The sequence below is a fragment of the Cnephaeus nilssonii genome (assembly GCF_951640355.1).
Source record: "Cnephaeus nilssonii genome assembly, chromosome: 7".
Taxonomy (NCBI): domain Eukaryota; kingdom Metazoa; phylum Chordata; class Mammalia; order Chiroptera; family Vespertilionidae; genus Cnephaeus; species Cnephaeus nilssonii.
The window spans coordinates 39,987,219-40,015,136 of NC_137078.1; the positions used below are offsets into that span (position 1 = coordinate 39,987,219).

At 41.8% G+C, this 27,918-nt stretch overlaps 2 protein-coding genes across 2 annotated transcripts in view; both read right to left on the reverse strand.

The window, feature by feature from the left end:
• The window catches only part of CLCA1 (chloride channel accessory 1), a gene marked incomplete at both ends in the record, with an annotated part of 38,435 nt that extends 25,812 nt beyond the window's left edge, over positions 1-12,623 (reverse strand). Inside the window, 3 exons of the mRNA XM_079777364.1 lie at positions 1,536-1,683; positions 1,854-1,994; positions 12,462-12,623. Coding sequence (XP_079633490.1) covers positions 1,536-1,683; positions 1,854-1,994; positions 12,462-12,623 — 451 coding nt within the window. The remainder of the gene's footprint in view (positions 1-1,535; positions 1,684-1,853; positions 1,995-12,461) is intronic.
• Positions 12,624-16,240: 3,617 nt separating this feature from the next.
• CLCA2 (chloride channel accessory 2) overlaps positions 16,241-27,918 on the reverse strand; it is a 37,740-nt gene continuing 26,062 nt past the window's right edge. Inside the window, exons 10-14 of the mRNA XM_079777365.1 lie at positions 27,324-27,548; positions 24,716-24,986; positions 21,519-21,692; positions 18,082-18,315; positions 16,241-16,726 (exon numbers count right to left, since the gene is read on the reverse strand). Of these exons, the coding sequence (XP_079633491.1) occupies positions 16,284-16,726; positions 18,082-18,315; positions 21,519-21,692; positions 24,716-24,986; positions 27,324-27,548 (1,347 nt within the window). The 3' untranslated portion in view covers positions 16,241-16,283. The remainder of the gene's footprint in view (positions 16,727-18,081; positions 18,316-21,518; positions 21,693-24,715; positions 24,987-27,323; positions 27,549-27,918) is intronic.

The window sequence follows — 27,918 nt, forward strand, 5'->3', positions numbered from 1 at the left end:
TTCTTTCAAAATCAAGCTTATATCCACCTAGAAGCCTTCTCTGACATCCCCAGACTAGGCCCAGTACCCCTCCTTTACTCTTTCATTATATTCCATTACGGCACTTCCATTCTATTATAGTTGCTGCTTTCTTCCCGTCTCCCACACGAAACACTTGTCTCCATGAGGACAGGCTCCATGACTTCGTCATTGTCATGCCTGGGCGCATAGTGCCAAGAACTTAATAGGTACTCACTGAGTATTTGTTAAATTTAGAGGAATTAGTGACTTACGTACAGCTCAGTTTTCCTGGAATGTAAATGTCCTAGATAGGCTGAATTTGGAGGGTTAGGTGAGGGGGTACACCTGAGGAAATGCTAGTATCACACACTGAGGATTTGGACCCTATTCTGGAGGTGCTGGGAGCAGAGGATGGCCTCTTAGAAGTAAGGGAAGACTGGGAGAGAACATAAGTGGAGTCACAGAATAGAAAGGAGAGATTATGAAGGAATGCCATTCTCTGTGGTGACTAAGATGGCTGGAGTGGGCCCAGAAGTGAGATGGGGCAATTAGTATATCAATTCAGCACATACTGATTGAGCCATACATTGGGAATTTTCTGGTCCTGTTATGGAGGTGAAATAGAGGGTTGTAGAAGCACAAGAGATATGTTTGACACATCTTTCTGATAAGTCTGTCGTGCTCCAGTGAATGCGGGGTGGGGCATGGAGGTACCAGGGCTCTTTTGTTTAAGTGAAGAAAATCTAGCTGGTTCTAATACTTTGAAGATAATAAAGATACCTGGTAGTAGTTATTAAGTAACCTAACTAGCTAATACTAATCACATTTGATTATACCTGGAGAGTACATATTTTATATATACTTCCTTGCTTGTTTGTTTTAATATTTTTTCTCCAAAGATTGTTCTATGTAGCCCATGAGCATGATAAAAAGTTCATTTTGTGAAGGAAAATTGGATGTTTTTCTTTAGTTACAGTTTTTTTGCGAGCTGAACTGCAAGGATATTCTCTGTGCTACTTAAAGTGTGGTCCATAGTCCAGCAGTATCAGCATCACCTGGGAGCTTGTTAAAAATGCAAATTGTTGAGACGGACCCCACACCTACTGAATCAGAAACTGATTAACAATCCTCCTTGTCAATTTGCTTGAATGTAAGTCTGAGAGCACTGTGAGTCTCCGCCATCTGCTGGCTACTATGTGAATTACAGGCAGGGGGTTTAATTTGTTCAGCAGTCTCCTTAACAGATCCATAGAAACCTAATAACATTTCAATAAATGATTACAGCTATTTTCTGCTATTAATAATTTCTAAAATTAAAAACACTATAGTTACATATTTTTGCAGAATATGAATAAGTTAAGTTTCTAACTGAGAAACACACTATTCTGAACCCCTGCTTTAAGTGAAAATGCATGCTGTAACGTTATTTGGTTTATATGTGCTTACTCGGAAAAATAATGCTATTTTGATCTACTGTGAATATAAAATGATTAAGTTATGAGGAACACAGCGGAATGTTTCTTCTCTACCCATACCTTGTGGTCCATATTGAAACAACTTTTTTCCTAGTATGAAGTCAGGAGTGAAATGAATCCTTTCACCCTTTTCTCCACAATTTCCCATCTGCTCAGTATAGGGTTCATCGTTTCCTGGAGGATTAGGTTCAGCAACTAGAACATCAGCCTGAAATTCAAGAAAATGTTTTCATCATTATAAAATTTTAACAAATGAATTGACCTTATTCACACTGGAGTATTGTGAAACAATTTCATTTGGTTCTAGAATATTATGATGAAAAAAAATCTAAATCACTGAAGGAAATTGAACTTGAAAAAAGGACTTGATAATCTCACATTTTTGTAGGTCTCCAGTTTTGGTCTCATATACTCAGGTTTTGTCTTCCATTTCTCAGGAATCAAAATGGCAACATTTTTGAAATAGAATCTTTTTTCTGTAGCTTCAAACAGATACGGAGATGCCTGAGTCACCATATCCTGGGGGGGTGGGGGGGAAAGAAAACATATCAAGCAAGCACAATTAGGACTGTAGACTAAATTACCAATCATTCAAATTTACATTTGTATTTCACATTAGAAAAACTAGCTAGTAAAGACCAGTTATTTATCAAGACTGGAAGGGGAGAAGTAGAAATACCTTTTATTGATAACTAGAGACTAGTGCATGAAATTCGTCATCAGACTAGTGCACTTGGGGGGGTGTCCCTCAGCCTGCACCCTCTCACAGTCTGGGAGCCCTCAGGCGATGTCTGGGGGAGCAGGCCTAAGCTGGCAGTAGGACATCCTTAGCACTGTCATGGAGGTGGGAGAGGCTCCCGCCACCCCCATTGCGCTCACCAGCCATGAGCTTCTGGCTGAGCAGTGCTTCCCCTGTGGGAGCACACTGACCACCAGGGGGCAACTCTTGCATTGAGCATATGCCCCCGATGGTCAGTGTGCGTCATAGCGACCTGTTGATCCACCATTTAGTCGATTTGCATATTAGCCTTTTATTATCTACTAGAGGCCCGGTGCATGAAATTCGTGCAGGGGTGTGTGTCCCTCAGCCCAGCCTGCTCCCTCTCCAGTCTGGGACCCCTCGAGGGATGTCCAACTGCCCATTTAGGCCCGATCCCACCAGACAGTCAGACATCCCTCTCACAATCCAGGACTGCTGGCTCCCAACTGCTCACCTGTCTGCCTTCCTGATTGCCCCTAACCGCTTCTGCTTGCCAGCCGATCACCCCCTAACTACTCCCCTGCCAGCCTGGTTGATGCCTAACTGCTCCCCTGCCAGCCCGATTACCCCTAACTGTCCTGCCTTGCCGGCCTGGTCGCCCCTAACTGCCCTCCCTTGCAGGCCTGTTCCCTCCCAACTGCCCTCCCCTGCTGACCATCTTGTGGCAGCCATCTTATGTCCACATGGGGGCAACCATCTTTGACCACATAGGGCGTCCATCTTGTGTGTTGGAGTGATGGTCAATTTGCATATATATAGGACTAGAGGCCTGGTGCATGAAATTCATGCACAGAGGGGGGGGTGTCCCTCATCCCAGCCTGCACCCTCTCCAATCTGGGACATCCCTCTCACAATCCAGGACTGCTGGCTCCCAACTGCTCGCCTGCCTGCCTTCCTGATTTCCCCTAACCGCTTCTGCCTGCCAGCCTGATCACCCCCTAACCACTCCCATGCCAGCCTGATTGATGTCTAACTGCTCCCCTGCCAGCCTGTTTGTCTCCAACTTCCCTCCTCTGCTGGCCTGGTCACCCCTAACTGCCATCCCCTGCAGGGTTGATTGCCTCCAACTGCCCTCCCTTGCAGGTCTGGTGCCTCCCAACTGCCCTCCCTTGCTGGCCATCTTGTGGTGGCCATCTTGTGTCCACATGGGGGCAGGATCTTTGACCACATAGGGACAGCCATATTGTGTGTTGAATTGATGGTCAATCTGCATATTACTCTTTTATTAGATAGGAGGATAGAGGCCTGGTGCACGGGTGGGGGCCAGCTGGTTTGCCCTGAAGGGTGTCCTGGATCAGGGTGGGGTTCTCTTGGGGCGTCGGCCTGGGCGAGGGGCCTGTGGTGGTTTGCAGGCCAGCCACGCCCCTGGCGACCCAAGCAGAGGCCCTGGTATCTGGAATTTATTTACCTTCTACAATTGAAACTTTGTAGCCTGGAGTGGAGCCAAGCCTCCTGCTCGATCAGTGGCTGCCGTTTGGATTTGTTTATCTTCTACAATTGAAACTTTGTATCCTTGGGTGGAGGCCTGGGCCCGCCAGAGTGTGTGGAAAGCTTGGCTTCTTCTGTTGCCAGGGAAACCCAAGCCTCCCTTCTGGTAGCCATCTTGGCTGGGGTTAATTTGCATATTCGCCCTGATTAGCTAGTGGGCGTGGCGTGGCTGGTGGGCGTGGCTTGTGTAGCAGAGTGATGGTTAATTTGCATATTACTCTTTTATTAGAGAGGATACCAGGGGCCTAATGCACCTTGAAAGAAACTGTGGGCCACGAGAGGCTGTGGTGGGCACAGGGACAGTTCTCAGCCCATCCTCCACACCCCCACCTAGCCCCTCCCGCCACGGCCCTCGGTCCCCTGTCTGCCAGCAGCCCTGTCTCTGCCGCCGTTGCTCACATGTGCTGACGGGCACAAGCCCCGATTGCAACCACTGATGGCACCAAGCGATCAGGACCAGTGCCAGGTGCTGGCAGCAGGTGCAAGCAGTGGCTCTGGCATCAGCTGCGGGTGCGAGTAGGGCTGGCGCCGGCAGTGGGTGCGACCAGCGGCTCTGGTGCTGGCAGCGGGTGCGAGCAGGACTGTCACCAGCAGAGGGTATGAGAGGCAGCTGCCGGCCCCAATCGCCCCTCAGGAGCAGGAGGAGGTGGAGAAGCCCTGAGGGAGCAAAGAATTTTTAGTAACCACCAGAGGCTCGCCTGATGACAGAAACTGGTGTCCCACCATGGTCTGATGCCCCCTCTCACCTGCTCTGCCATCTTACTGCTGCTGACATCCGCCATGTTCCACGCTCTGCCACCTGCTGCCGACACCCGCCATGTCCCATGTGCGCCCCCTGGTGGTCAGCACATGTCATAGCGACTGGTTGTTCAGTTTTTCTACCGTTCGGTCTATTTGCATATTAGCCTTTTATTATATAGGATATATAAAACCCTAATATGCAAATAGACCAAACATTGGAACAACCAAACAACTGAAAAATCGGTCACTATGACATGCACTCACTGCCAGGGGGCATGTGCAGAACATGGTGGGCGTCAGCCTTGGCAGGATGGTGGAGCAGGTGAGTGGGGGTGCCAGACCAAGGTGGGGTGCCAGTCGTTGTCATTGGGGCAAGCCTCTGGCGGTTACTGAAAATTCTTTGCTCTTGCATGCTGTGGTCCCACCTGGTGCTCGCACCTGCTGCCAGCGCTGGCCCTGCTCGCACCCGCTGATGGCACTGGAGCTGCCACTCGCACCTGCTGATGGTGCCGAGCGATCGGGGCTGGCACCAGGCGCCGGCAGTGGGTGTGAGTGGCGACTGCTGGCCCTGATCACCCCTCAGGGCTTCTCCACCTCCCCCTGCTCCTGAGGGGTGATCAGGGCCAGCAGCCGCCTCTTGTACCTGCTGCCTGGTGCCTGTCCTGATCACTCAGCGCTGTCAGTGGGTGCGAGTGGTGGCTGCTGGCCCCAATCGCCCCTGAGGGCTTCTCCACTTCCCCCTGCTCCTGAGGGACGACTGGGGGCAGCAGCCACTGCTCACACCACTGATGGCAACGGCCCCACTCACACCCACTGCTGGCACTGGCCCCAATCGCTCCACACCATCAGCGGGTGTGAGCGGGGCTGGTGCTGTCAGTGCGTGGGAGCGGTGGTAGCAGGAGTGGGGCTGCTGGCAGACAGGGGACCGGGGGGCCGTGGAGGGAGGGGCCAGGCAGGGGCACGGAGGATGGGCCAGACCCGCCCCTGTGCCCACCACAGCCTCGCAGCCCACAGTTCCTTTCAAGGTGCACGAATTCGTGCACTGGGTCCCTAGTCTAGAATAATAGCTAACCTTTTTTGAGCACTTATCATGCTCTGTATCAGAGTGTGATGATTGACAATTCAGACTTCAGAGGCTGACACTAATCCTGACTCCACCACTTATTGTGCGTCATCTGGCAATTTCCTTGAGCCCTCCTGAGCCTCAGTTATCCCATTTATAAAATGGAAAATATTATGGTGATTAGCTCATAAGATATTGTGGGGATCAAATGAAGTCAAGAAAGTCCTGGGAACCGTGTTTACTTAGCACAAATACTTGTGAAATGTTATCTAGAGTGTCATCTCATTTGATCCTTTGAGGATCAATAAACCTTTAAGGGAGAAACTGAGAATTAGAGAGTGTAAGTATCAAGGTCTCATATCAACTAATACTGGAGAGAAACGCAAATTAAAATGAATATGACTTCACCTGCTGGCTCCTGCCGTTATTTTAAGACTAGCTAAACGTTATGGTAGTATTTATTTTTAGTATAGTACTAAGTGTCAGATATAAGGAAATGGCACACTTATATAATTTATTTTCAAATTACACACAACTTTATTTCTCTAAAATGAAGGAGCTGTAGTGTTAAATTATAAATGCCCCTGAGATGCATTATGAAGACAGTAGAGAGGGTATTATAGGAGATTTACTATTGAAAAAGGCATGGAGTCTATTAAGACTGAAAACCACTGCCCTCAAAAGTGAGTGTGGATGGAGGAAAGAGGAGGGCTGAAGACTGAGTCCTGGGAGCCACAGGCATTTAGCATTTAGTGACAGGAAGAGGAGGAGTCAGCCAAGGAGACTCAGGAGCAGCTGGTGCAAGGGAAGGAAATCAGCAGGCATGGGGTAAAGGTGTTTCAGGGAGAAGAGAGTGATTATCGGTGTCAAATGATGCTGAGCAATTAAGAAAGGAAAAGCAAACAAAAACTCATAGACACAGACAACAGTATGGTAGTTACGAGGGAAAGGGGGAGGGGGGACTGCATATATGGTGACAGAAGAAGATTTAACTTGGGATGGTGAGCACACAATACAATATACAGATCATACACCATAGAAATGTACACTTGAAACATATGTAATCTTATTAACCAATGTCACCCCAATAAATTTAATAATAATAAAAAAGAAAGGCGAGGATAAGAACTGACCAAAGTATTTGACAACTTGGATGAGTCATTTTAGTGGAATGGAGACGACAGCTCCACATTAGTAAATTCAAGAGAGTGGGAGGCTAAATGGAGGCAGTGAATATCGACAACAGCTCCAGCAGGTTTTTTTTTGTAAATTAAAGGAGAATGGAGACACGATGCAGTAGCTGAAGGAGCACTTCAGGGCAAGGGAATTTTTTTTTAATGGGAACTATTATGTGATAATTGGGGAGAAAACAAACAAACAAAAAACCCAGGTAAAGTCAGAGAAAAAAGGGACCATTGCAGGAGGAAAGTCCTTCCCGGAGCAGACCAGAGTGCCTAGACTCCAATATTATAATGTAGAGTTTGGGTTAGTGTGTGTGTGTGTGTGTGTACAAGCAGTTCCACTTATACATGAGGTGGGCATGAGGCACAGAACCAGTTCCCCTTCACAGGGGGAAGCAGCACATGGGTATTGATGCCGGGTGAATCCCTCTCTACCACTTCCTAAGGCAGTGGTCGGCAAACGTATTAGTCAACGGAGCCAAATATCAACAGTGTAACGATTGAAATTTCTTTTGAGAGCCGAAAACCGACTTCTGCGCATGGGCCATGAACTTTCAATCACACTGTACGTGCGCGTCCGCACGTGGTATTTTGTGGAAGAGCCACACTCAAGGGGCCAAAGAGCCGCATGTGGCTCGCAAGCTGCAGTTTGCCGACCACGGCCCTAAGGGGATAAACTTGGGGAATTTATATGATTTTTCTGAGCTTCAGTTTCCCCCTTTTCAGATAGTAATAATGGTTGCCTTGTTCCTTCTAAAAAAGCTTCTTATAGTGATTTGCATTTCATTATTTCAAAAAGCGAGATTTTTATCAACCACTGGAAGATTTAACAATGTATCATTTTAAAAATAAAAACACGGAGTCAAAATCACCAACAAGTTAAAAAGTAGGTATAAAGCTCTCTATGATAGGGTATTATATTATAACTAAAGGCCCAGCGCACGCAATTCGTGCGGGGGTACGGTCCCTAGGCCTGGCCTGTGATCAGGGCCATCTTCCCCAGCTGCCCGCAGCCCACCTCGTCCCAAGCCACCACCCACCCCCAGCTCCTCGTTTGCCATCAGGTGATCGGTGCCTGACAGCCGGGGACAGGGACCAAGAGGTGGTCAGTGCGCCTCATAGTGACTGGTCCAGCAGTCGTTCTGGTCATTCTGCTGTTAGGGTCAATTTGCATATTACCCTTTTATTATATAGGATCTGACTAGTGAAATGAGAATTTTCAGTGTCTTCTAGGAAGAAGAAGCAGCAGCATGAAATGCTCTTGTCTTCCATGTTTTAACAGAAACATAAATAATGGTTTTTTGCTTTGGCCTCTGGTTGCTGATTTTGAGAAGGCAACCTCATATCCAAATAGACATTTAACCTTTTGAGGCCTGGAAAGGTCAAGGATGACAGCTTATAGAGTTGGCTGGAAATTTTTTAGTGATAAGGATTGTATATTGTTCACCACTGGATTTCTGATACCTGACATAATGGTAAAGAAATAGTCCCTTTTTCCGCTGGTACCAGCTTTGTAAATATTTGTTGGATGAATGAATGAATGAATGAATGAAATGGTTGTGATGAATGGCAAATTGTCCAGGAGTGCCAAGACAAGAGGTTCCTGGACTCGCATACATTGAGGATACCTCCAAGATACACTGCTCCCATTGTGTATCGTTGTGTGGAAGAGACAGAGAGAGAGAGAGGGGGGGGGGGGGAGCGGGGAGTTTTAGAGACAGAGAGTGTTTCTTCCTGACTCTCACTACCTCATTTTATGGCGGGTGCTCTCTCTGCCTCTACAGCTCACACTGACAGGGCAATTGCAGTGGATGCAACTTGTAGGTGGAGAAACCTTAGGGACTGTCATTCAAGTTTTTAAAATTAAATTTATTGGGGCTGCATTAGTCAACAAAACTATGTAGGTTTCAAGTGTACATCTCTGCTCCCATCCCCCCTTACCTCTGGTAACCACCATACTGTTGTCTGTGTCTATGCGGGTTTTTTTGCTTAATTTATTCACTTATTTCACACAGCCCCCCAGTCCCTCCCTTCTGACAGCTGTCAGTCTGTTCTCTGCATCTATGAATCTGTTTCTATTTTGTTCATTAATTCCACATGTGAGTGAAATTACATGGTATTTGTCTTTCTCTGACTGGCTTATTTCACTTAGCATAATGCCCTGAACAGAAGCAAGTATTAAGAGCTGACTTAAAGGCTTCTGTTCCCACAAGAGCACCAGGAGAGAGTCTTCCCTCAGAAAACAGAGTGAGGGGTGGCCAGGAAAGGCAGACAAGCTCACAATTAAGGTCCTTACCTCTGCAGATCTGAACCTTAGTAGTGAGGAACTCACTTTTATTAACTACTTAGTTAGGGATTCTGAGTACACTATTGCCCTTAACTTTTTCATTTTATTTTTCAACTAGAGGCCCAGTGCACGAAATTCGTGCATGGGGGTGGGTGTCCCTTAGCCCAGCATGTCCTCTCCAATCTGGGACATCCCTCTCAAAATCCAGGACTGCTGGCTCCCAACCACTCGCCTGCCTGCCTGCCTGATTGCCCCTAACTGCTCTCCCATACTGGCCTGGTCACCCCTAACTGTCCTCCCCTGCAGGCCTAGTTGCCCCCAACTGCTCTCCCCTGCTGGCCCAGTAACCCCTAACTGCCCTCCCTTGCCAGCCTGGTCTTCCCTAACTGCCCTCCCCTGCCGGCCTGGTTGCCCCAACTGCTCTTCCTTGCAGGTCTGGTCACCCCCAATTGCCCTCCCCTGTAGGCCCAGTTGCCCCCAACTGCCCTCCCCTACAGGCCTGGTCACCCCCAACTGCCCTGCCCTGCAGGCCCGGTCACCCCTAACTGTCCTCCTCTGCAGACCTGATCACCCACAACTGCCCTCCCTTGCAGGCTTGGTCCCTCCCAACTATCCTCCCCTGCTGGCCTGATTACCCACAACTGCCCTCCCCTGCCAGCCATCTTGTGGTGGCCATTTTGTGTCCACATGGGGGTGGCCATCTTGTGTGTTGGAGTGACGGTCAATTTGCATATTACTATTTTATTAGATAGGATTATAGTGTACATTCAATGTATTTTGTAGTAGTTTCAGGTGTATAGCACAGTGGTTAGACAATCATATACTTACAATATGTGGAAACCAACTTATCTCAAACCCAACTCATTTAGTAGGACTCATACCAGAAAGCCAATTTAATAATTGTGGTAAGAAGTAGATTTCTCGGGAGGAAAACCCCCAAAGGGTGAGGTGAAAGCATCTGGAAGCTCTAAAGCACCATGTAAATGTGAATTAGCATCGCCATTCTGGATAAGGAATTTATGTTCTTCTGGCACATTCCCGACTGTCTAGCCAGAGACAGAAACATGTTGGCTAAATTTTTCTCCCACACTTTCCTTGTCTGTTGCTCCAAGGGGCACTTTCATGTTTGCTGATGCCATTTCTAAGGTCAGATGCAATCAAAAACTTACTCAAGCTACCTGATTGTTGAGAGATTTCAAAAGGTAAAGCTCTCCCTTTCAGCAGTGGCGGTGATATCTGATAGGTTGAACAGGTAAGATTCCCCTCCTTCCTCAACTACTGCAGTTCTCCAGCCCCAGACTCCTCCAGATGGTAGAGCTGGTTCTCTCTCCAAACTCCATCTTTCTGGGTTTGTTTCTGCTCAGAGCAAGGAACACTTGGGGACAACTAATGGGACGCTTGTGATATTAACTTTTGGGCTCACACTCAGGAACTTGGCCTTGGTTAAAAAATTGAACCCTTTCCATCTAGAAGGATTATGGTTATGCCTACCATTAATTGAGCTCTTACTATGTACCAGACACTATGCATGCATTTTTAAAGTTCTTTAAAAATTTTCAAGATAATTTTAGACTTATAAAACATGCAAACATTGTACAAAGTTCCCATATACCCTTCGCCAAGCTTCCCTTGTGTGCATGCCTTGTTAAATTTAATCCTCACAAAATCCTATGGGGAGGTACTTATTGTCCCATTTTACACACCGGTATTTTTCCTCATTACACACTACTGCCTCTGGATGTGCTACAGCCAGTTCCCCGGGTGGTTATTTATAAGGCATTTCCCTCTTTTTCTTAGTTGTTTGCTGTTGTACCTGACCTCTCCACTTTACAACCGTTAGACACCTCTGCCCTGGACAGGAAGTGTCTTCCTCCCTAATTCTTCCTTCCCCCACAGAAGAAGTAATAAGTAAGGCAAGGTCGCTCAGCAATGTAAGAGGATCCCTTGCATTGGGGCTGGTAAAATGCAGAGTTTCCTCCCATTGAAAGGATCAGGGTTGTTCTTAAGTTAGAGATGTGCATCCTGGGCTTCTCTATGAGGATCACAGAGAAAAGAGTTATAATTAGAAGAATAAAAGGAGAATCTAATACGAGCCAGGCAAAGGAATTATTCTCTGTACATCTCACAATATCTACCAAATACAGCTGGCTCTGCCTTAGTGTAAGGTGACCAGATTTTAACATTGGTAAAGTGGGACACCATTGACGGGGGGGGGGGGGGGGGGGGGTTCTTGATTAAAAATTTGGTCTATATTATAATTGCTTTTGGTTATTTTAATAAAAGGAAATACACTTCTTAGATCATCGTTGAATTTGCATCCTCTTTTCTTACTCATTATGTTAAAAATCTAAAAAAATAATTTAAAATTATATTATAAATTATTATATACATATTGCTTAAAAACACAGTAAGTAGGTACATAATTACATGAACATATTTTATTGTTAGTTTATAAATTAAATTAATTTGATTGTTATAAAGTAACTATATTTTAAAAATTATTTTAATTTTAATCCTATATTTCTTTCTAAATAATAACAATACTAACTTGTATTATTTTTTCCTCTGAATTTGCCATAACGTAAGTCGTAAGTGTCACTTTCAAGGCCAGCGCTAGACTTTTTGCCGCCACTATAAAATATAAATAATATGAGTACTGTCTGCTAAATTCAAGAAAATTTATGTATTTATGAAATAAATAAATAAATTACTTACCTAAATTATCTGAATAGCTGATTTGTAATGACATCACTTGTTTAACTAGCTTACTAGCACTCAGTACGATGTGTATCGTCTGAGAGATAGTTACAAAATGTTTTCCTCGTTGCCAATCCCAAAAAATGCCATTGTTCATTAAGTCCAAACAATGGTGGTCAAATTCTAACAACTGATCAACAATGCGAACTTTGATAAGCAGTTCTTGATAATCAGTTCTCAACAATTATTTGTTATTATTAAAGTTTAACATTATAAAATTAACAAAAATAATATAAAACTCATATCCTGGCTAAATAGCCACATGGCCTCCAAAAACCGTATATTCCCTTCCTGTTCTCCCACCGTTCCCTAGCTTGTCGTGCATTCTTTCCAAAAATCGGGACTTTTTTAAAACGCTGTGGGACATGGGACAAATTGTTAAAAATCGGGACTGTCCCGCCAAAAGCGGGACATCTGGTCACCTTACCTTAGTGGAATCATCCACAATCAATAAATGTAGACAATCATTTATGAAGCACCAACAATGAATGAAACTCTTAGTTAAGTGCATTACATTTATTATCTTCTCCCTCAGGAGAATCCTAATAGTTAACTATTCTATTTTCATTTTGCAACTGAAGATACTGAGACTCAGACATAAAAATAATTTGCCAATATCACACAGAAGGAGTTAGAGAACTCATGTTTGCCCTTCCACACATTATACTTAATTTTTTTAAAGCATGGATAGTTACCGTTTCCAACTTACCTTTATTTCTTGAATGAGTGTTTCATCTTCCGGCACATTGGGGTCAATTGCAATGACAATACCTTCATAGCCATTGTTGTTCAGCTGAATGAGTGAATTGCTCAGGGCCCCTTCCAGAAGGTGAAGGACCAAGATGAAAACAGAACTCTTAAACGACCCCATTACTATACATCTCCCTTTGATTATTCTCTTGGAAAAATTTTGAGTTTTGAGGCATATTTCTTTACCCCTATTTATATGACTATAGAGACACACATTTTTCCAAGTTATCAGAGGTGATTTATCACAGGACTTTAACCCCTTGATCCAAAATTGTTTAACTTTTGCATTTGTCTCCATTATGAGGAACAATACCTTAGTCTTAAATTTGTGTACTTTAAATATTTTATTTGAAAGGATCATTAGCCTTGCCTTCACCTTTGCCAGATGCTGGGAAAGAGGGTGGGAAGCCCACATCCGGTTTCCAAGAAGGATTCACAGGTGTCAAGCGGCTTAGCCATTGAAAGATGTTTACTTCTTATAAATGATTGCCCAACCAGGGGTACTGGCCCACACAAGGTCACCCTCCAACCCCTGCCTGCCCAGGGGAGGCCTGGCTGTTTTATGCATTCAATAACTATTCATTAAGTGTAAGTCATATATCCAGTTATCCCTCAAGGTGGTCATTATTTTTATCCTCATTGATCTTGACATAACCTTAGCACTTCTTGGTGCTTCCTTAGATAATCCACCTTGGTTGCAGACTCCACCCCAGTCAGGCCCTGGTTGGGTTGAGTGTAGGAGACAACCAATCTATGTGTTTCTCTCACATCAATATTTCTCTCTGTCTTTCCCTCTCTCTTCCAATCTCTCTAAAAAGCACTGAAAAAATATCCTCGAGTGAGGATTAAAAAACAAACTTTTCTCTCCAGAACTAGGCAGTTGCTGAAATCTCTGTTCAGCAATTTTATTGTTTTCCTTTAGATTCCTTTGCAATTTAGGACTCACCCAAGGATTGAGCAGACATAATTAGGGAAGTTTCCCCTTGGCAGTTGCTTTCTTTTTGGGATTTCCAAGTGCTTTGGTGCCCCAGAACCCTTACTTTTGTCTTGTCAACCCCGTAAGACTGCTGTACTCTGCTTGAGCTTATCCAGATGCTCTAAGCAAACTGGGAATGCCTTTAAGAGGAAAGCTGATTAAATGTGGATCTCACTGAGATTGCTTGCCTTTTTTCAAGGGCCATATTGCCTTCAGTTTCTACCTGCTTTTGCTGGTGTCCAGTGCCTTCCAAGAGTATGTTTTATGTTTTTTCAAGAGTTATAACTGTTATCAGCAAAAGGATTAGTTTGATATGAGCAACTCTTCCATTATTGCAATTGGATTTGTCACATTATGTTTTAAATGAATGCTATCATTATTTGTCACATTAAATTTCAAATGAATGCTCTTCTAAGAATAATTACACTATAGCAGAAGGCAAAGCCAAAAGCAAATAATATATATATATATATATATATATATTTTTTTTTTTTTTGTAGGCTTCCTTGTACTAACAGGCAGATGGAAAGGTAATTTTAGAGCAGTCAACAGTGTACCCATAAACAGCAATCTGCTCAGTGCATAGGCTATATTAACTCATCTCCCCAAAAATATCCTATCTCCTGTTTACATCTCCCTCTCATTGAAAGTTAACTTTCTTTTTCTCTAAATCAATAGCTTTCCACATTTACCATATATTTATTTTATTCTATAATGCTTCATTCCCTCACAACTACTGAATATTGTTTGGCCTATTCATTTGATACAATCCCCCTTTCTATCCTGCTATAATATACTTTAGTTTGTCACTTAGCATCCTTTATTTTATTTTGCCTCTTCCAAATCACTAATTCATAGACTTAAGTTCATTTTTTTTTCATTCCGACACCAAGATGGAAAAGAAAAACAACAACAACCCAGTTCTTTAAAGCCAGACCCATTCTCCTGCTAATTGATCTTGAAAAGGTTAAATATTTCTAGTCATAATTCCTGGCATTTTCCCCACAACTTCTTTTTTTTAAATATATTTTTATTGTTTGTTGTTGTTTTTTTAGAGAGAGTGAGGAAGGGAGATGGATAAATATGGATAAGGGGAACATCATGATCGGCTGCCTCCTGTACGCCCCCTACTGGGGATCAATCCCATAACTCAGGCATGTGCCCTGACCAGGAATCAAAACAGTGACTTTTTGGTTCCTGGGTCAATGCTCAACCACTGAGCCACATAGGCCGCGCCCACACCTTCTTAACTATACAGGAGTGAAGGAGCAGTTTGAGAACCTGGCAGTACTCCTATATAGCTCTGCCATTAACCAGCACAATATTTTGGATTACTCACTTAAGCCTTCATTTTCCTGTCTGTGAAATAAGGAAAACATTTGGGGACATAAAACCTACCACACCCCATCTCAATATTTTACCAGCCTATTGATTACAGAGAAGCAAATCCCAAGTTAGTGGGAGGAGAGACTGACTGCCAAGTGGGTACTTGAAACTCTCCCATCTGCAAGAATTTAGGCACTGTAGACTGAGAATGTGATAGGCCAGACCTGGGATGTAGTATGAACTGCATGGAGGCAGCTTAGGTAGAGAGATTTATTGGTTGTTTTTCCCCCAGTGCTGCTTTGAAGCTCTTACTCAAGGCTTCACCCTCTCTGTTGTTTTTTCTTGTCCCAATTCACTACAATTTCCTCCCCCATCCCCAAAACTTAATCTAATTTTTTCTTTTATTTGGTCCTGATTATAAAATATCTATTCTACATTGTTGTCTGTATTTACCCAATAAAGTTTTCAGTTCTTTAATATATAAAGCAAGTGATTCTATTGTTCAATAATCTTTTTTTAAAAAAATAAGAGAAATATGATTAGATGAAAGATGATTTTTAATTCCTTCTGACCTATGCCTCCCTCTTTCAATTTGTTCCCCATCCCCTTGATCAATATAAATAACACCTGATCAAGAAAGGATTCCTGGAGTCTTAGTTAAACAAAAAACAGAATCAGTCATTTCCAAAGGCCTTTCTCCTGTGACCTCTTCTTGGGTTGAAATTGAATAAAACTATGTAGCCTATGTTTGTATTAAAATAAGTTTAGAACTATGTCTTTTATTTTTTACTTAAAGCCTTATGAAAATTATAACCCTTTGCTTTGAATAACACCTAAGACAATAACTTGGAAAGCTACTTTGATGAGAGTAGAAACTGATAAACAATAAATTCAATAGACCTCTGTTACAAAACCAGTGTCAGTGGGAAAGGATAATATCCACAGTTTAAGGTTAATTTTTACAGTGATCTGTAGTAGTTAACCAAATGGCTAGAGGTAAAGAGTTTTACAAGAGGCACCATATATAAAATGCACATTGATCTTTAGTCATAAACAAGCAATCTGTTCTGAAGAGATAAAGAGAATGAAAAAGTAACTAAACAATTGCTTCATATAGACAGTTATATCATTCAGACGTAACCTCCTTTCTCTACTTTGGGCTATGTTTTCTCTTCAATAAAAGGAGCTTTTTCTTGACTCTGATTTGACTTTGACCTTGCCTTGTTTGTCTTTAAAGAATTATCTTGGAAAATACTTTTTATTATTTTATTCATAGCCTAAGCTTAAGGACTTTCTACTTTACCCTCAAAATATGAGTTATAAAAGAATTTTTGTCTTTTTATTATGTAAAAATAGGATCTGTAGTATGCAAAATTCAAAGCACTTTTAACAGTTTTGATGTTAATTTGTTTTTATTGGTATGTTTTTGTAAAGTGCAAAGGGCATGGGTTTTACATCTAAGAACCAAGGTAATTTTGTTCATAGTTGTTCTATTCCATGCTCCTTTCTGTCTGCTCTCCTTTTCTTGTTTAAAATACAATGTGTTACAACTATAGTGAGGCAAATGATTCCTATCAAACCCATTGCTGTTAAAACTCCTTTCAATATAAGATAATCTCTGGCAAGTACAGGAGCAGAATTTGGAGGAATAAACAATGATGCCTGGGCAATGTTAGATACTGCAGATTTTAAGGAGTTCTTATCTATGTTACGTATTGCCACATAAATTCTGTGGCTTTCTTGTGTCTCTTCATCAGGTTGATGTTCAGGTCCATTTATGAAAAACTTTGGTGAAAATGTAAATACCTCCTTGGTGCCAGCTGGTTGGGGATTTAGCTTTGATGTATTCACTAAAATGGCATTGTTAAAATCATCTTGAATATTCTGTAGACTTTTACTCATTCTTATTTCATAGCTGTCAGCTGAAAATAAAAATATAAATGGGAAGGTTAAGTCACTTTGAGTAGGTCTTTTAATTTGGTACAAATGACTAATGAGAATAGCAACAAAAAGTCAAAATACCTAAGAACAAACATAACAAGAAATATGCACATGAACAAAACTTTACTGCATTATCTAAGAACTCATATTAAAACCTAAATAAGAGGAAAGACATTGTTTTATGAATAGCAAGATTCAGCATAATAAAGATATTTTTTCTTATTTTTTGAATTTTATATGATTCTATTAATAATGCCTCTAGTTTCTATTTTAACAAAGCTTATTGTAAAGTTTAAATGGGAAATAAATAATCAAAATTGGCCATATAAAGTCTAAAAAATAGCAAGTTGAAGAACTAACCTTATCAGATATAAAAACACTGTAATGCTTTAATAACTCAAAAATTGCAGTACTGGTACATGAATAGTCGTACCAAAAAACAGGCCAAATGCATTCAGAATTATTTGTAATTGAGACTTTTCAGCAGTGTGGTAAACAGAGACTTATAAGCCAAAGAAAGATAGTCCAAGTTGGAAGCAAGACTGGCAAAGGTTCAAGGTGGTCACTATTATTGTCAGATATTGAAAAAAACAACAACAACACACCAGCAGTCAATAAACTTGGCTCCTCTAGGCTTCCAATCAGAGGCATCAGGAAATAAACCATTTAATGTGTAATCAATGATAACCTTTTTTTTGTGTGTGTGATGGCAAAATGATTGGAAAGATTATTCTTTGAGAAAAGTTATTCTGTTGAATTACCATGGAGATCAAAAGATGAGGTAGGTGGGAGCCTGAATGCTAGAAAGTTACAAAGGAACTTCATCAACATTCGCCCAAGCAAGGTAAGAAAGCCCCAAGCCAGGGAACTGGTCCAGCCTTCCCAACAAAACGATGGCCAGAATTGGGAGAGGAACATGTGCCAAGTTTACATGACTTAGGGAAATTATTGTCTTAAACCCATCTTCTAAATCTGAACAAGTAGTCACTATCCAATCTTCAGAAAACTAATTTCCTGCAGTCCATGCTCTGTGATACAGATTCTGTTTCTGCTGATAAGACCACCATTGCATGTGGTATTCATGCTTCCAGTCAAGGTTTCTGTTTGATTAGTGCTGGTCAGTGTATGAAGGCCTCTTCAATCCAGGGGGAGCTGGCACACACTCATTCCCGGACTCCATGATGTGAAGCTTTAGCAATAAAAAGTTTTTCATGACAATCCTCTGTCACTTTGTCACCTCTAAACTCCCAAAGTTATTCTTATTCAATTAACACCTGATATAATTATTAGAAATGCCTCCTGGTAGAAAAATGGGTCATGAAACCAAGAAACCTACCCTGGCCCTGATCGAAGTCTTCTCCAGGCGCTGTCCAAGACAAAGTCACCTCCTCTTCCCCCTGTGCAGCTTCCAGGTCGATAATTGTGCATGGTGGAAGCACGTCAGGGTGGGGGCCAGCCGGGACGCCCAGCACGGAAAAGGAGCCCCCCGAGCTCGTTCGGCTAAAGCCCCACTTTTGCTCCTCCTCACTCCTGCCCAGTGATTTTCTTGGGACATTCATCTGAATATTACCTGGGACAGCGACGAAAAGAAGAGACAAAACAAGAAATTACAACCTCCTGAATAGCTTGTTTTTGACAGTTTGTTGATATTTTAAAACTTTTTTTCTTTACTACATTTTTAGAACAACTGAGTTTGTTTATTTCACAATTCATCCATTCGTCTATTCATTCATTCAATAACTACTTTGAGGGCATATCCTGTGTCAGTAATCATGGACAAAACAGTACCACATGGAATTTATAGTCATATTAATAAACATATATTTATAAATTGTGATAAAGGTAAGAAGGAAAAAAGGCAGGGTACTATAAAATAAAATAAAACAAGTATATAATTTAGAGTGTTATCAAGGAAGTTATATTTAAAGGTTTCCTAAAGTATGAGTATGTGTCAGCTGGATAAAGAGTGGAGATAGGAATATTCTAGGCTGAGGGAAGAGGTTGTATAAAAGACTGAGGTGAAGAAGAGATATGCAGATTAGAAAAACTTAATTAAGGTGAGGAGGATAGTAGTTTGAGATGAGACAGGAGAAAAGTTCATGCAGGACCTGTGGGCCATGCGGTGGTTTCAGAGTTTAGTCTTACAAGCTGTAGAAGCAGTGCAGTAACACGATCACAGGCGTCCTCTAACAGGTCCCTCTGGCTGCTCTCGAGGGAGAATGGATTCAAGCACAGCAAGTAAAGAGGCCACTGAGATAGCCATTGCCAACAGTCCAGACGAGAAAAGATGGAAGGTCGGGCTGGGTGAGAGCAGTGGAGAGGAGGCAAGAAGTAGGCAATTTGAGGTGAATTTTGGAGATGAAATCAGCAAAAGCTGGTGGTGGATTTGAATATGTCAAAAGAGAAAATTGGTGAACAACAACAACAAAAAGTAACTCCCAGGTTTTTAAAGTGAGCTACTTGGGCCCTGGCCAGTGTTGCTCAGTGGTTGCAGAGTCAGCCCACACACCCAAGGGTTGCAGGTTCAGTTCAGTTTGGGGCATGTACCTTGTGTTGCAGGTTCAGTGCCCGACTCTGGTAGGGGCCTGTGTGGGAGATAACCATCGGTGTGTCTCTTATATCGATGTCTCTCTCTCTCTCTCCCCTTCCCTCTTCCCTCCCTACTATTCTCTCTTTTAAAAAAATCAAAGGAAAAAATGTCCTCAGGTGAGGATTAACAAAACAACAAAAAGAGTGAGCTACTTGGGAGGAGAAGCAGGCTAAAGTGAAGGAAACTAGCTTTACAAGGTTTGTGATTCCTGGAAAACATCTCATTGAAATGTCAGTCAGTTAGAGATGGATTTTAATCTCCCAAAGAGGTTTTAGCTGGATTTAATAATTTAGAAGTTATGAATTTGGAAGTTATAGTCATATAGATATTATTAAAGCTATATGGATTAATGAGATTAATAAGAATTTCAACTATAATGATAAATTGCATTTATTGAGTGCCTGGCTTACCATGTGCCGGGCACTTTTCTGAGTATCTGATATGTATCAAATATTTAATTTTCCCAGCAATGCTATGAGGAGGGTACAATTATTACCCCCATTTTTACTAATGATGAAACTGAAGTACACAGGAATTAAGTAACTTGCCCAAAGTCACACAGCAAAGAATTCAGGAGCGTAAGAAGTAAGCAAGAGAGTGTCCTATCAGAGAAACCAGGACATGACAAAGGAGAAATCGATCAGCTGTGTCAGACACTGCTAAAGTCAGGTAAAAAGAGATTGAACTGTGTCCTTTGAACTTAACAGTAGGGAGGTTATTGGTGACTAGGGCCAGAGCTAGTCCAGTGGAGTGATTTGAATAGAAGAGTGATTCGAATGGAAGTCATTGCAGTGAACAGAGTAGTAAATGGGAGGTGAGAAAGTATAGACAGCAGGTTTACTTCAAGGAACCTGACGATGGGGACTGGAAAGGTGGACAGTCGCTGAAGAGGGACCAATAAAAAGTATGTTAATATGGGAAGTAACAAATCATGCTTGACTGCTGCTCAGCGGGATGAGTGGAGCACACACGAGGCAGAGCCAGCCCTTGGGGAGGAGGAAAGGAGTAGATGCCATTGCGTCTGGAGATTTGATGGTGTAAACAGCAGCTCTCACTTTTCAGTGAAGTGTGTGCTCAAGGTCATCATCTGAAAATTAGCTGATAAAGTGAATATTGTGTATGGCAGCCATGCCTAGGGAACCCCAATTTTTCTTTCTATGCTATCAAGGGCCCGTAAGAAGGACACAGATAAAAACACAGGCGAATATTACTTTTCTAATCTCACTGTGCATGAGATGATGATATTTTTATCCTTTAAGCATATGAGTTTTAAAAAGGTTCTCAGACCAGTCAGTAACCTGTAAACTCCTTGAGTGGAATCAAGTCTTATTCTACCTGGTATCCCAAGATCCTAGGACTGAGCCTGTCACCTGATTGGCCTTCAAAAATCTTTGATTTATAAATGAAAGAGGGGATATCTACTTACAAATGAAGTATTATATTTAGATACAAAATAATTCATTCTAGCTGATAAAATATATAAAAAGTATTCGTAAACATTCTGCAGTTTTGAAAATAAAAACACTTAGAAATGTTTCTAAGATTTATTTTATAAAATAATGTAGCATATGTCTGTTGTACTTTATTCACTGTTTCCTATCAGGAACTATAATAATGGTGTTGAAAAGATGTGGATCTTCTATTTATTTGGCCCTTTTATCTTGAAGGAAGACATAGCATCGTCAGGAAGCACTCAGTTGTTTGTAATATCCAAACTCTTATTTTTTCAGGAACTCATTTCCTGTGTGGATTGTTTGGGTTATTTGCTTCCCTCTTTTAACTGCTAACTACTAAGTGCCTCTTTCCCCTGCCTAAACCTCTGTAGAGGAAATGCAGGAGCTGGAACTGAGAAAACTCAATAAATCTCTTTATCTCTTAGTAATTCTGACGAAACAGTCACAAGAAGGAGGTCAAAATAATGACTAAAATGGAGGTAGGAGACATCTGTGGTAATTACCTATTCCCTTCCTGTAATCTACTACCATGAATCTTTGAAGAGTAAAGAGGTAGTCAACAACTTATTCACTGACTTAAGTATAAAGTTTGAAATTCCATCTCTCTTTTTCTTTCACTTCTTCCCTCCCCCCCGCCCCCCCCCCTCCGCTCAAGTATACACACACACACTCACTGATCAGTTACACATTACATGATGTTATTCAAATAGCAGTGCTAATGATTCTTACCATTCGTTATGTAACCTGGTACATACATAGCATGACTCCCTGGAAGAGAGTGGTGGCCTAGGGCGCTTATGCTGGGAGAGTGAGTGACATGCACTTTCAAGCTATATCTACCATTTACAGCAAAGGAGAAAAAATACCTCGAGTAAATTCCATCATTTTTTATAACATCAGCACCTGTAGGTATATAAAAAAAACCTCAATGTCAACATGTCATCACAGCTGAATACTAATATTTAATTAAATCATTAAGAAATAAGAGTCATTCCCTAGCTCCGTGGTCGGCAAACTGCAGCTCGCGAGCCACATGCGGCTCTTTGGCCCCTTGAGTGTGGCTCTTCCACAAAATACCAGGGCCTGGGCGAGTCTATTTTGAAAAAATGGCGTTAGAAGAAGATTAAGTTTAAAAAATTTGGCTCTCAAAAGAAATTTCAATCGTTGTACTGTTGATATTTGGCTCTGTTGACTAATGAGTTTGCCGACCACTGCCCTAGCTGGTTTGGCTCAATGGATAGAGTGTTGGCCTGCGGACTGAATGATTCGGGTCAAGGCACATGCCCAGTTCGCGAACTAGATCCCCAGAGGGGGCGAGTACAACAGGAAGCCCTGATCAATGATTCTCTCTCATCATTGATGTTTCTATCTCTCTCTCTCCCTCTCCCTTCCTCTCTGAAATCAATAAAAATATGTTAAAAAAAGAAAAAAGAAATAAGATTCACTTCCCTTATTCTTCTCAATTTAGCATATGATGTAATGGTCATAACTATTTTTTGATATCTTCAGGTGATTAAAAATCTAATGGCTCCATAATTTCTCCCTATGGTTCCTTAACCTATGAAAAATTATTTTCTAAAGGTAAATGAGTTGTACCTGCTTCAGTGCTAAGAAAGAATTTAATTATCACCTTTAGAGCCCTCCTTCCTATCCCTAAATAATACTAGTTTCCCACAGAAACCAAGCATATTTTAAAGCTTGTTTACAGTCATAGATCCTTTTAAAATAAAAGTGATCTGTTCCCAGGAAATTAATATACATGCACATATGTATATTTTCACATAATTTCAAGGAGTTTATGAATATCCTTGAAGCCCCGATTAAAATAAAGAAAAATATTCCTGATGAAAAAAATATTTGTAGTTGATTTTAAAAAGTGTGACATCATTTAACTTTTTCATTAGAGGGTACATGGAACTGTTGTTCTGATTAGAAGGGGCTCACTGACTTGGCGTTTGACAGGGTTTGGTTCCGCCCAATGCTGCCTTGCTTCAGGAGACACGCCGAAAGCTTGGCCCGTGCTGGACGTCTCTCCTTTTGCATGGAACCTCAGAGAGCAGTTCAGTTCCAAACCAAGTCCAGGACTGAACGGCAGGAAGGCCTAGACGCCAGGGCAGCAGGGAGGTACAGCCCAGCCCAAGTGCAGATCACATTCCCTGTGCAAGTGTAGTGGCCGCATTGGCCAAACAGCTTGTCCTGCCCCCACACCACACACCCAGCCCGCACCCTGACGTTGCGTCTTCACTGAAGTAAGTGTTCTAGAGTCCCTACGGCAGAGGGAGGGCTGCTCCTTAGCCCAAGAAAAGTACGAAAATATTTAATTAAAATAAAAAGTGCTAAGCAACTTATGATCGCAGTAGGTTTAGAAATTGTTTTGTGTACTGACTAGTGATTGAATGATGAATAAGGTCTATCTTTGTTGAGAAATGATAATGGAAAACTTCTCTAAGCCATGGTTTATTTATCAATTTTATTTAGCAGATAAATACCACTTCCAATATAAAAATAAGTATTAGACAATACATGTGTGCTAAGGAAAAAAAATCTAAATTGACACTTTAATGCCTAAACAATCTTTTTTTCATTGTTTCTTTCATTAGAGTATAAATTTAGACACCAAATAAAATGGTTCCAGGGAATAAATATCAAAGCCTATTGAGTCTATTCAAGTGATCCTTCCCAAGATAACGTCCTCCTGGAGGCCAGCCTGCAGGCTGGGCAAAGTGGGAACATTCTGCAAAGTGCATTTTTGGACTCTATACAAAAAATGAAAGGTGTGGCCGAGGGTAAGCAATGAAGGGTATGCAAGGTCATTTGGGTCCATTCCAATGGACAAAAGAGGAGGACTTCTCTGGTATCCCTCTGAGGTAGACTTGAACTAAAATCTTTTAAATGGATGTTTGTTTCATAAATGGCATACAAGATTGCCATGGCAACATCTTAATGGGTTTTCTCTGAAACAATAGAGGGAAGGAACATGATTTTATCAATAGATTATACACTTGGTGTTGCTAACATAGACTTGAGGTCTATTGTCATTCTGAGAATTTAGTTTAGGAAAAAAAAACAAACAGAACAGGAAAGATAAAAGAGCCAAGGAGTTTGTTTTTAGAAGTCAGAAAAGTTCACCAGGAAGAGCCCCAGATGCTGCCGTTTGCCAGCTGGATGTTGTGCCGTCTGTGTGAGGAGGAAGCTCTGAATTCTCCCTGAGCGAAGTGAATGCTTTAAAGCAGGGTTTTGTTTTGCTTTACTGTATTTTCCCAGCAGTGGCAAAATCTCTATCTGGATTCCACTAGGCTTGCTGGTTTGGCCTTCTTGTGACCAAATCACATGTGCAAAAGTCACTGGCCATGCCCTCTTATTGGCCCAGCTACTTGGCTAAAGAAAGTCCAGGGTCATCTTGTGGGTCACAAATTCAACTTGCAATTTTCTCTTCGCTATTGGGTTCAAGGAGAGAAAAATGGACTCACTGTCATCGCATCCCCCTTCTTGGGGTTTCATTTGCTCTTTTAATTGTTCAATCTGATGAGTTCAGTGAATAGTGAAGCTGGTGAGTCTTGGCAGAATGTGGGCATGTCACAAGGACACAGCACCTGCTCCCGTGTGACCCCACTGAGTGTGGCCAGCTCCACTGGGCAGGTGGAAGCCAAGACCTAGCGACTCTCCACCAGTTTGCTCACGCACAGACACTCTGCAGAGCTTCATGGACACTCCCCTTTTCCAAGTTCACATTCGCTCTCCTTGTGCAAATGTAACCTGCAGCTACTTTGTAGATCAGTGATTCCATGAGAATTTGGTGAGCAATCACAAGACTGGGTGAGCAAAACGATTGAATTGAAAGAATATTAAAGATAAGCTTGATAAGGATACTGCAGCATCACAGCAGCTCCTGAGCACAGGAAAAGTGACATGACATTGCTTGTTACCTGCTCCATCATCAAAAAGCGTCAGCGTAACAGGATCTTCAGTCTCCGGCTCAATAGTAGCAGTTACGGTGGCATTGAGAATGGGGTAAAACCCCTTTCTCACATTGGCATAAATCGTCATGGGGTGGGGAAAAGAGGTGCTGTCGTTTTCTACAAAGGCCTCCACAGTTGCAGGAGGCTCGGCTGAGTGGGAGGCACGAGAGGTCACTGTCACTTTCAAGGACTGAAGAGAATGGTGGGTATTGTTCAGTGTGTAAGTCCAGAGCCCAGGCTGCAAAACAAAGGGGTTCTGCTTTGTCAGGTGTGAAGAAAAAGGTAAACCCTTAATTTTAAACCATAAATCTAGGCTCCTAGGGTTTTTTGTTCTTATCGTATTAATGTTGCATTTTCCTAAAATACTACAAAAGAATGTCAGGAATAGTAATATTGCTTAAAATTCAGTATTTAGATGGCTCTCACAGCACAACCCATTTACATCATTCGGTACCTCTTTAAGGAATTATGCCCTGATTTTATCTGTGGAGGAGAACACATCTTGAGTCACATTTTAGAAGATGATAACAGTGTTTCAAAGCTTTAAAGTACTTTGCAAATATTAATCTGAGCCCCTTCACCCAAAAGGATAGTCAATGTTTTTATTCCTTTTATATAAATGAGAAAATTACAGTAAATTAAGCAGACAATTGTGATTTACATGGATAACCTTTCCTAAAGGCAATAGTATCCTACCTTTCCTCCACTTCCCCCAAACCCTCAACATACCCCAAAATCTCAAGCAGCAAAACTCACATACACTATTAGGGATGAAGAAAAGGAATACTCTTTTTTAAGTGGTCAGGATTCTATAACATCTTTGTTGAGTACTTTATAAAAATATTGCTAAATGTCATCCTCTTTTTCTTGTCTAAACTAGAAAGGGGGTGGGGCAGGGGACACGTACAAAATAATGTCTGGGGAAAAAAAGCTTAAACTGCAATGTAGCAGAAATTTATTCTTTTGATTAAACTGTACATAAATGCTCCTTTTCCTCTCTTTCCTGCTGCTGCTCCTTAAACCCTGGAAGTAAGAGGAGGAACACAATGGAGCAGGAGGAACAAGAGAGGAAACAGTGGCTTGGGGTGTGACTGTGATTCAGTGTGGAAAGGTAAGATGCCACCACACCTTATCCAGCCTTCTTTGTGAGATCCACGTGCTTTACCATTTTCCAGTGAAGTCACATTTCAGGCATCAAGATCATCTATATCTGTCTACCTATCTTTATCGTAACCATAAAATTAGTAACAGCTACATAGCAGGAAACTCCACATCAAAAACTTCTCTTTGGGTGTAATAAGTGTGTTCATATAGGCCTTACAGGGCACCTAATCCAGACTAAGAGGTTGGGCAAAGGCAGTGAGAAGTAGGTAAAGTATTCCTGGCCCTTGTGCACAGGTGTGTAAAGAACATGATGAGTTTGAAGAAAAGTTAAGTAGGAACAGAGCACAGGATGTTTGGGAGAAGGGTTAAGAGATAAACTTGGGCAGAAGCCGGAATATGAAGGGCTTGGTATATAAAAGTAACCACATGGGTTTTCTCCTGAGACCACCAAAGAGTTTTGAATAGCAGGCAGGTTTGACCTGGGTAGTGCTTCAGAAGGATCACCTGATAGAGATGATGAAGGCTAGCCCAGAGGCAGGGAGGCAGAGCAGAGGCTCGGGCGGGGGCGGGGGGGGGGGGCGGGAGGGAGAGCCACCAGTTATGAGGTGGGACGGCATTCAGGTAGTGCAAGAGTAAATCTGGTCAATGTCACCACCCTGCTTAGACCTTGAGTGGTTTCCCTTTACCTTTAGAATTCAAACTTCTATTCCCTTCAAACCCCTACTCCCTTTACCGTCCTGCAGAGCCCTTGCTGACGTAGCTCCTGTGCATCTGTCTAGCCTCATCACTCCCTCCACTTTCCTTCCCCTAAATCCCCACCTTACATACTACTCAGTAGCTCATCCATATTGAACAACTTGTAGTTCCATGAAGAGCTATAGTCCTTTTCTCTGAGCCTTTCTGTGTGCTGTTCACTCTGCTCAGAATGTCATTCACACCTTTGCGCCCTTTATCCTCCATATAAAAATTTCCAGTTTTATATTTTCACTTCGGGAAGCATTCTCCCCACCTCCACACCCCATCCCATCTGCATATGCCTCCTGTATGCTCTGAGAACCCTGTTCTTATTCATATCATGGCATTGTATTATGAAGCACCTAAAACAAGACTCAACACATAGTAGGTGCTCAAAAAATATGTATTGCATGTATTCATATTATAAATTCTAAGTAGAGGGTTTTTTCTAAGTGTACAGATAGGTATGTCTATGTAGATTTTGTAAAGAAGGAAGTAAGCAAAAATAAATTATTTTTACTGCATACATACTAATTTCCTTTGTTAAAGTTTTGAACATACATTAATTGTTCCCCTTAAAATTTTAGCATTCCCAAAATGCCCTCATAAATTTAAAGTAAAATTTTGCTACATCAGAATAGGATTTCAATTACACAATGCATTTAATTATGTGATTCAACTGAAAGTCATTTACTTGACTAAATGGTGTCATTATGAACAAGCTCAGGACACCTACCTTAGCAGTTCCTGGAATCCAGAGGCGAGCAGTCCTCAAGGCTTGATTGACGATAAAGTTATGTGTGTAGTATTTTCCCCCGTTAGGTTCAAACAGTTCAATCTCAGGGGGCCCACTGGTCTGCCATGTGACTAGAAAGGTAGTATCATTGCCCATACTGTTATCCACAGTCACAGTGTTTTTCAATTGATGGTGAGGTTTAACATTCTCACCCATACTTTCAAGCTGTTCAAAAGAATACATACGTATATAATATATACATATGAAGGTTTCTAGTGTATGCATAATCATTCCATCTTTTTCTTTTGTGACAAAAATGAATAGCAAACAATAATCACTTAATGCTAACATGTATTATATTTACATAAATCATTTTTCATGTAAAAATCTGTTGCCAAAGCAAAATATAGTGTATTATATAAATACAGTAGATATAAAATATTTTGTTACAGTTAATACAAGTGTCACTCAACAGCATTTAATCATTGTGTAGTCACAATGGATACAAATTTATAAATAACTTTGAAAAATTATATTTATTCAATAAATACATTAGTAACACTGTAAAATTCTCAAACTTAAAAAGCATATAAAC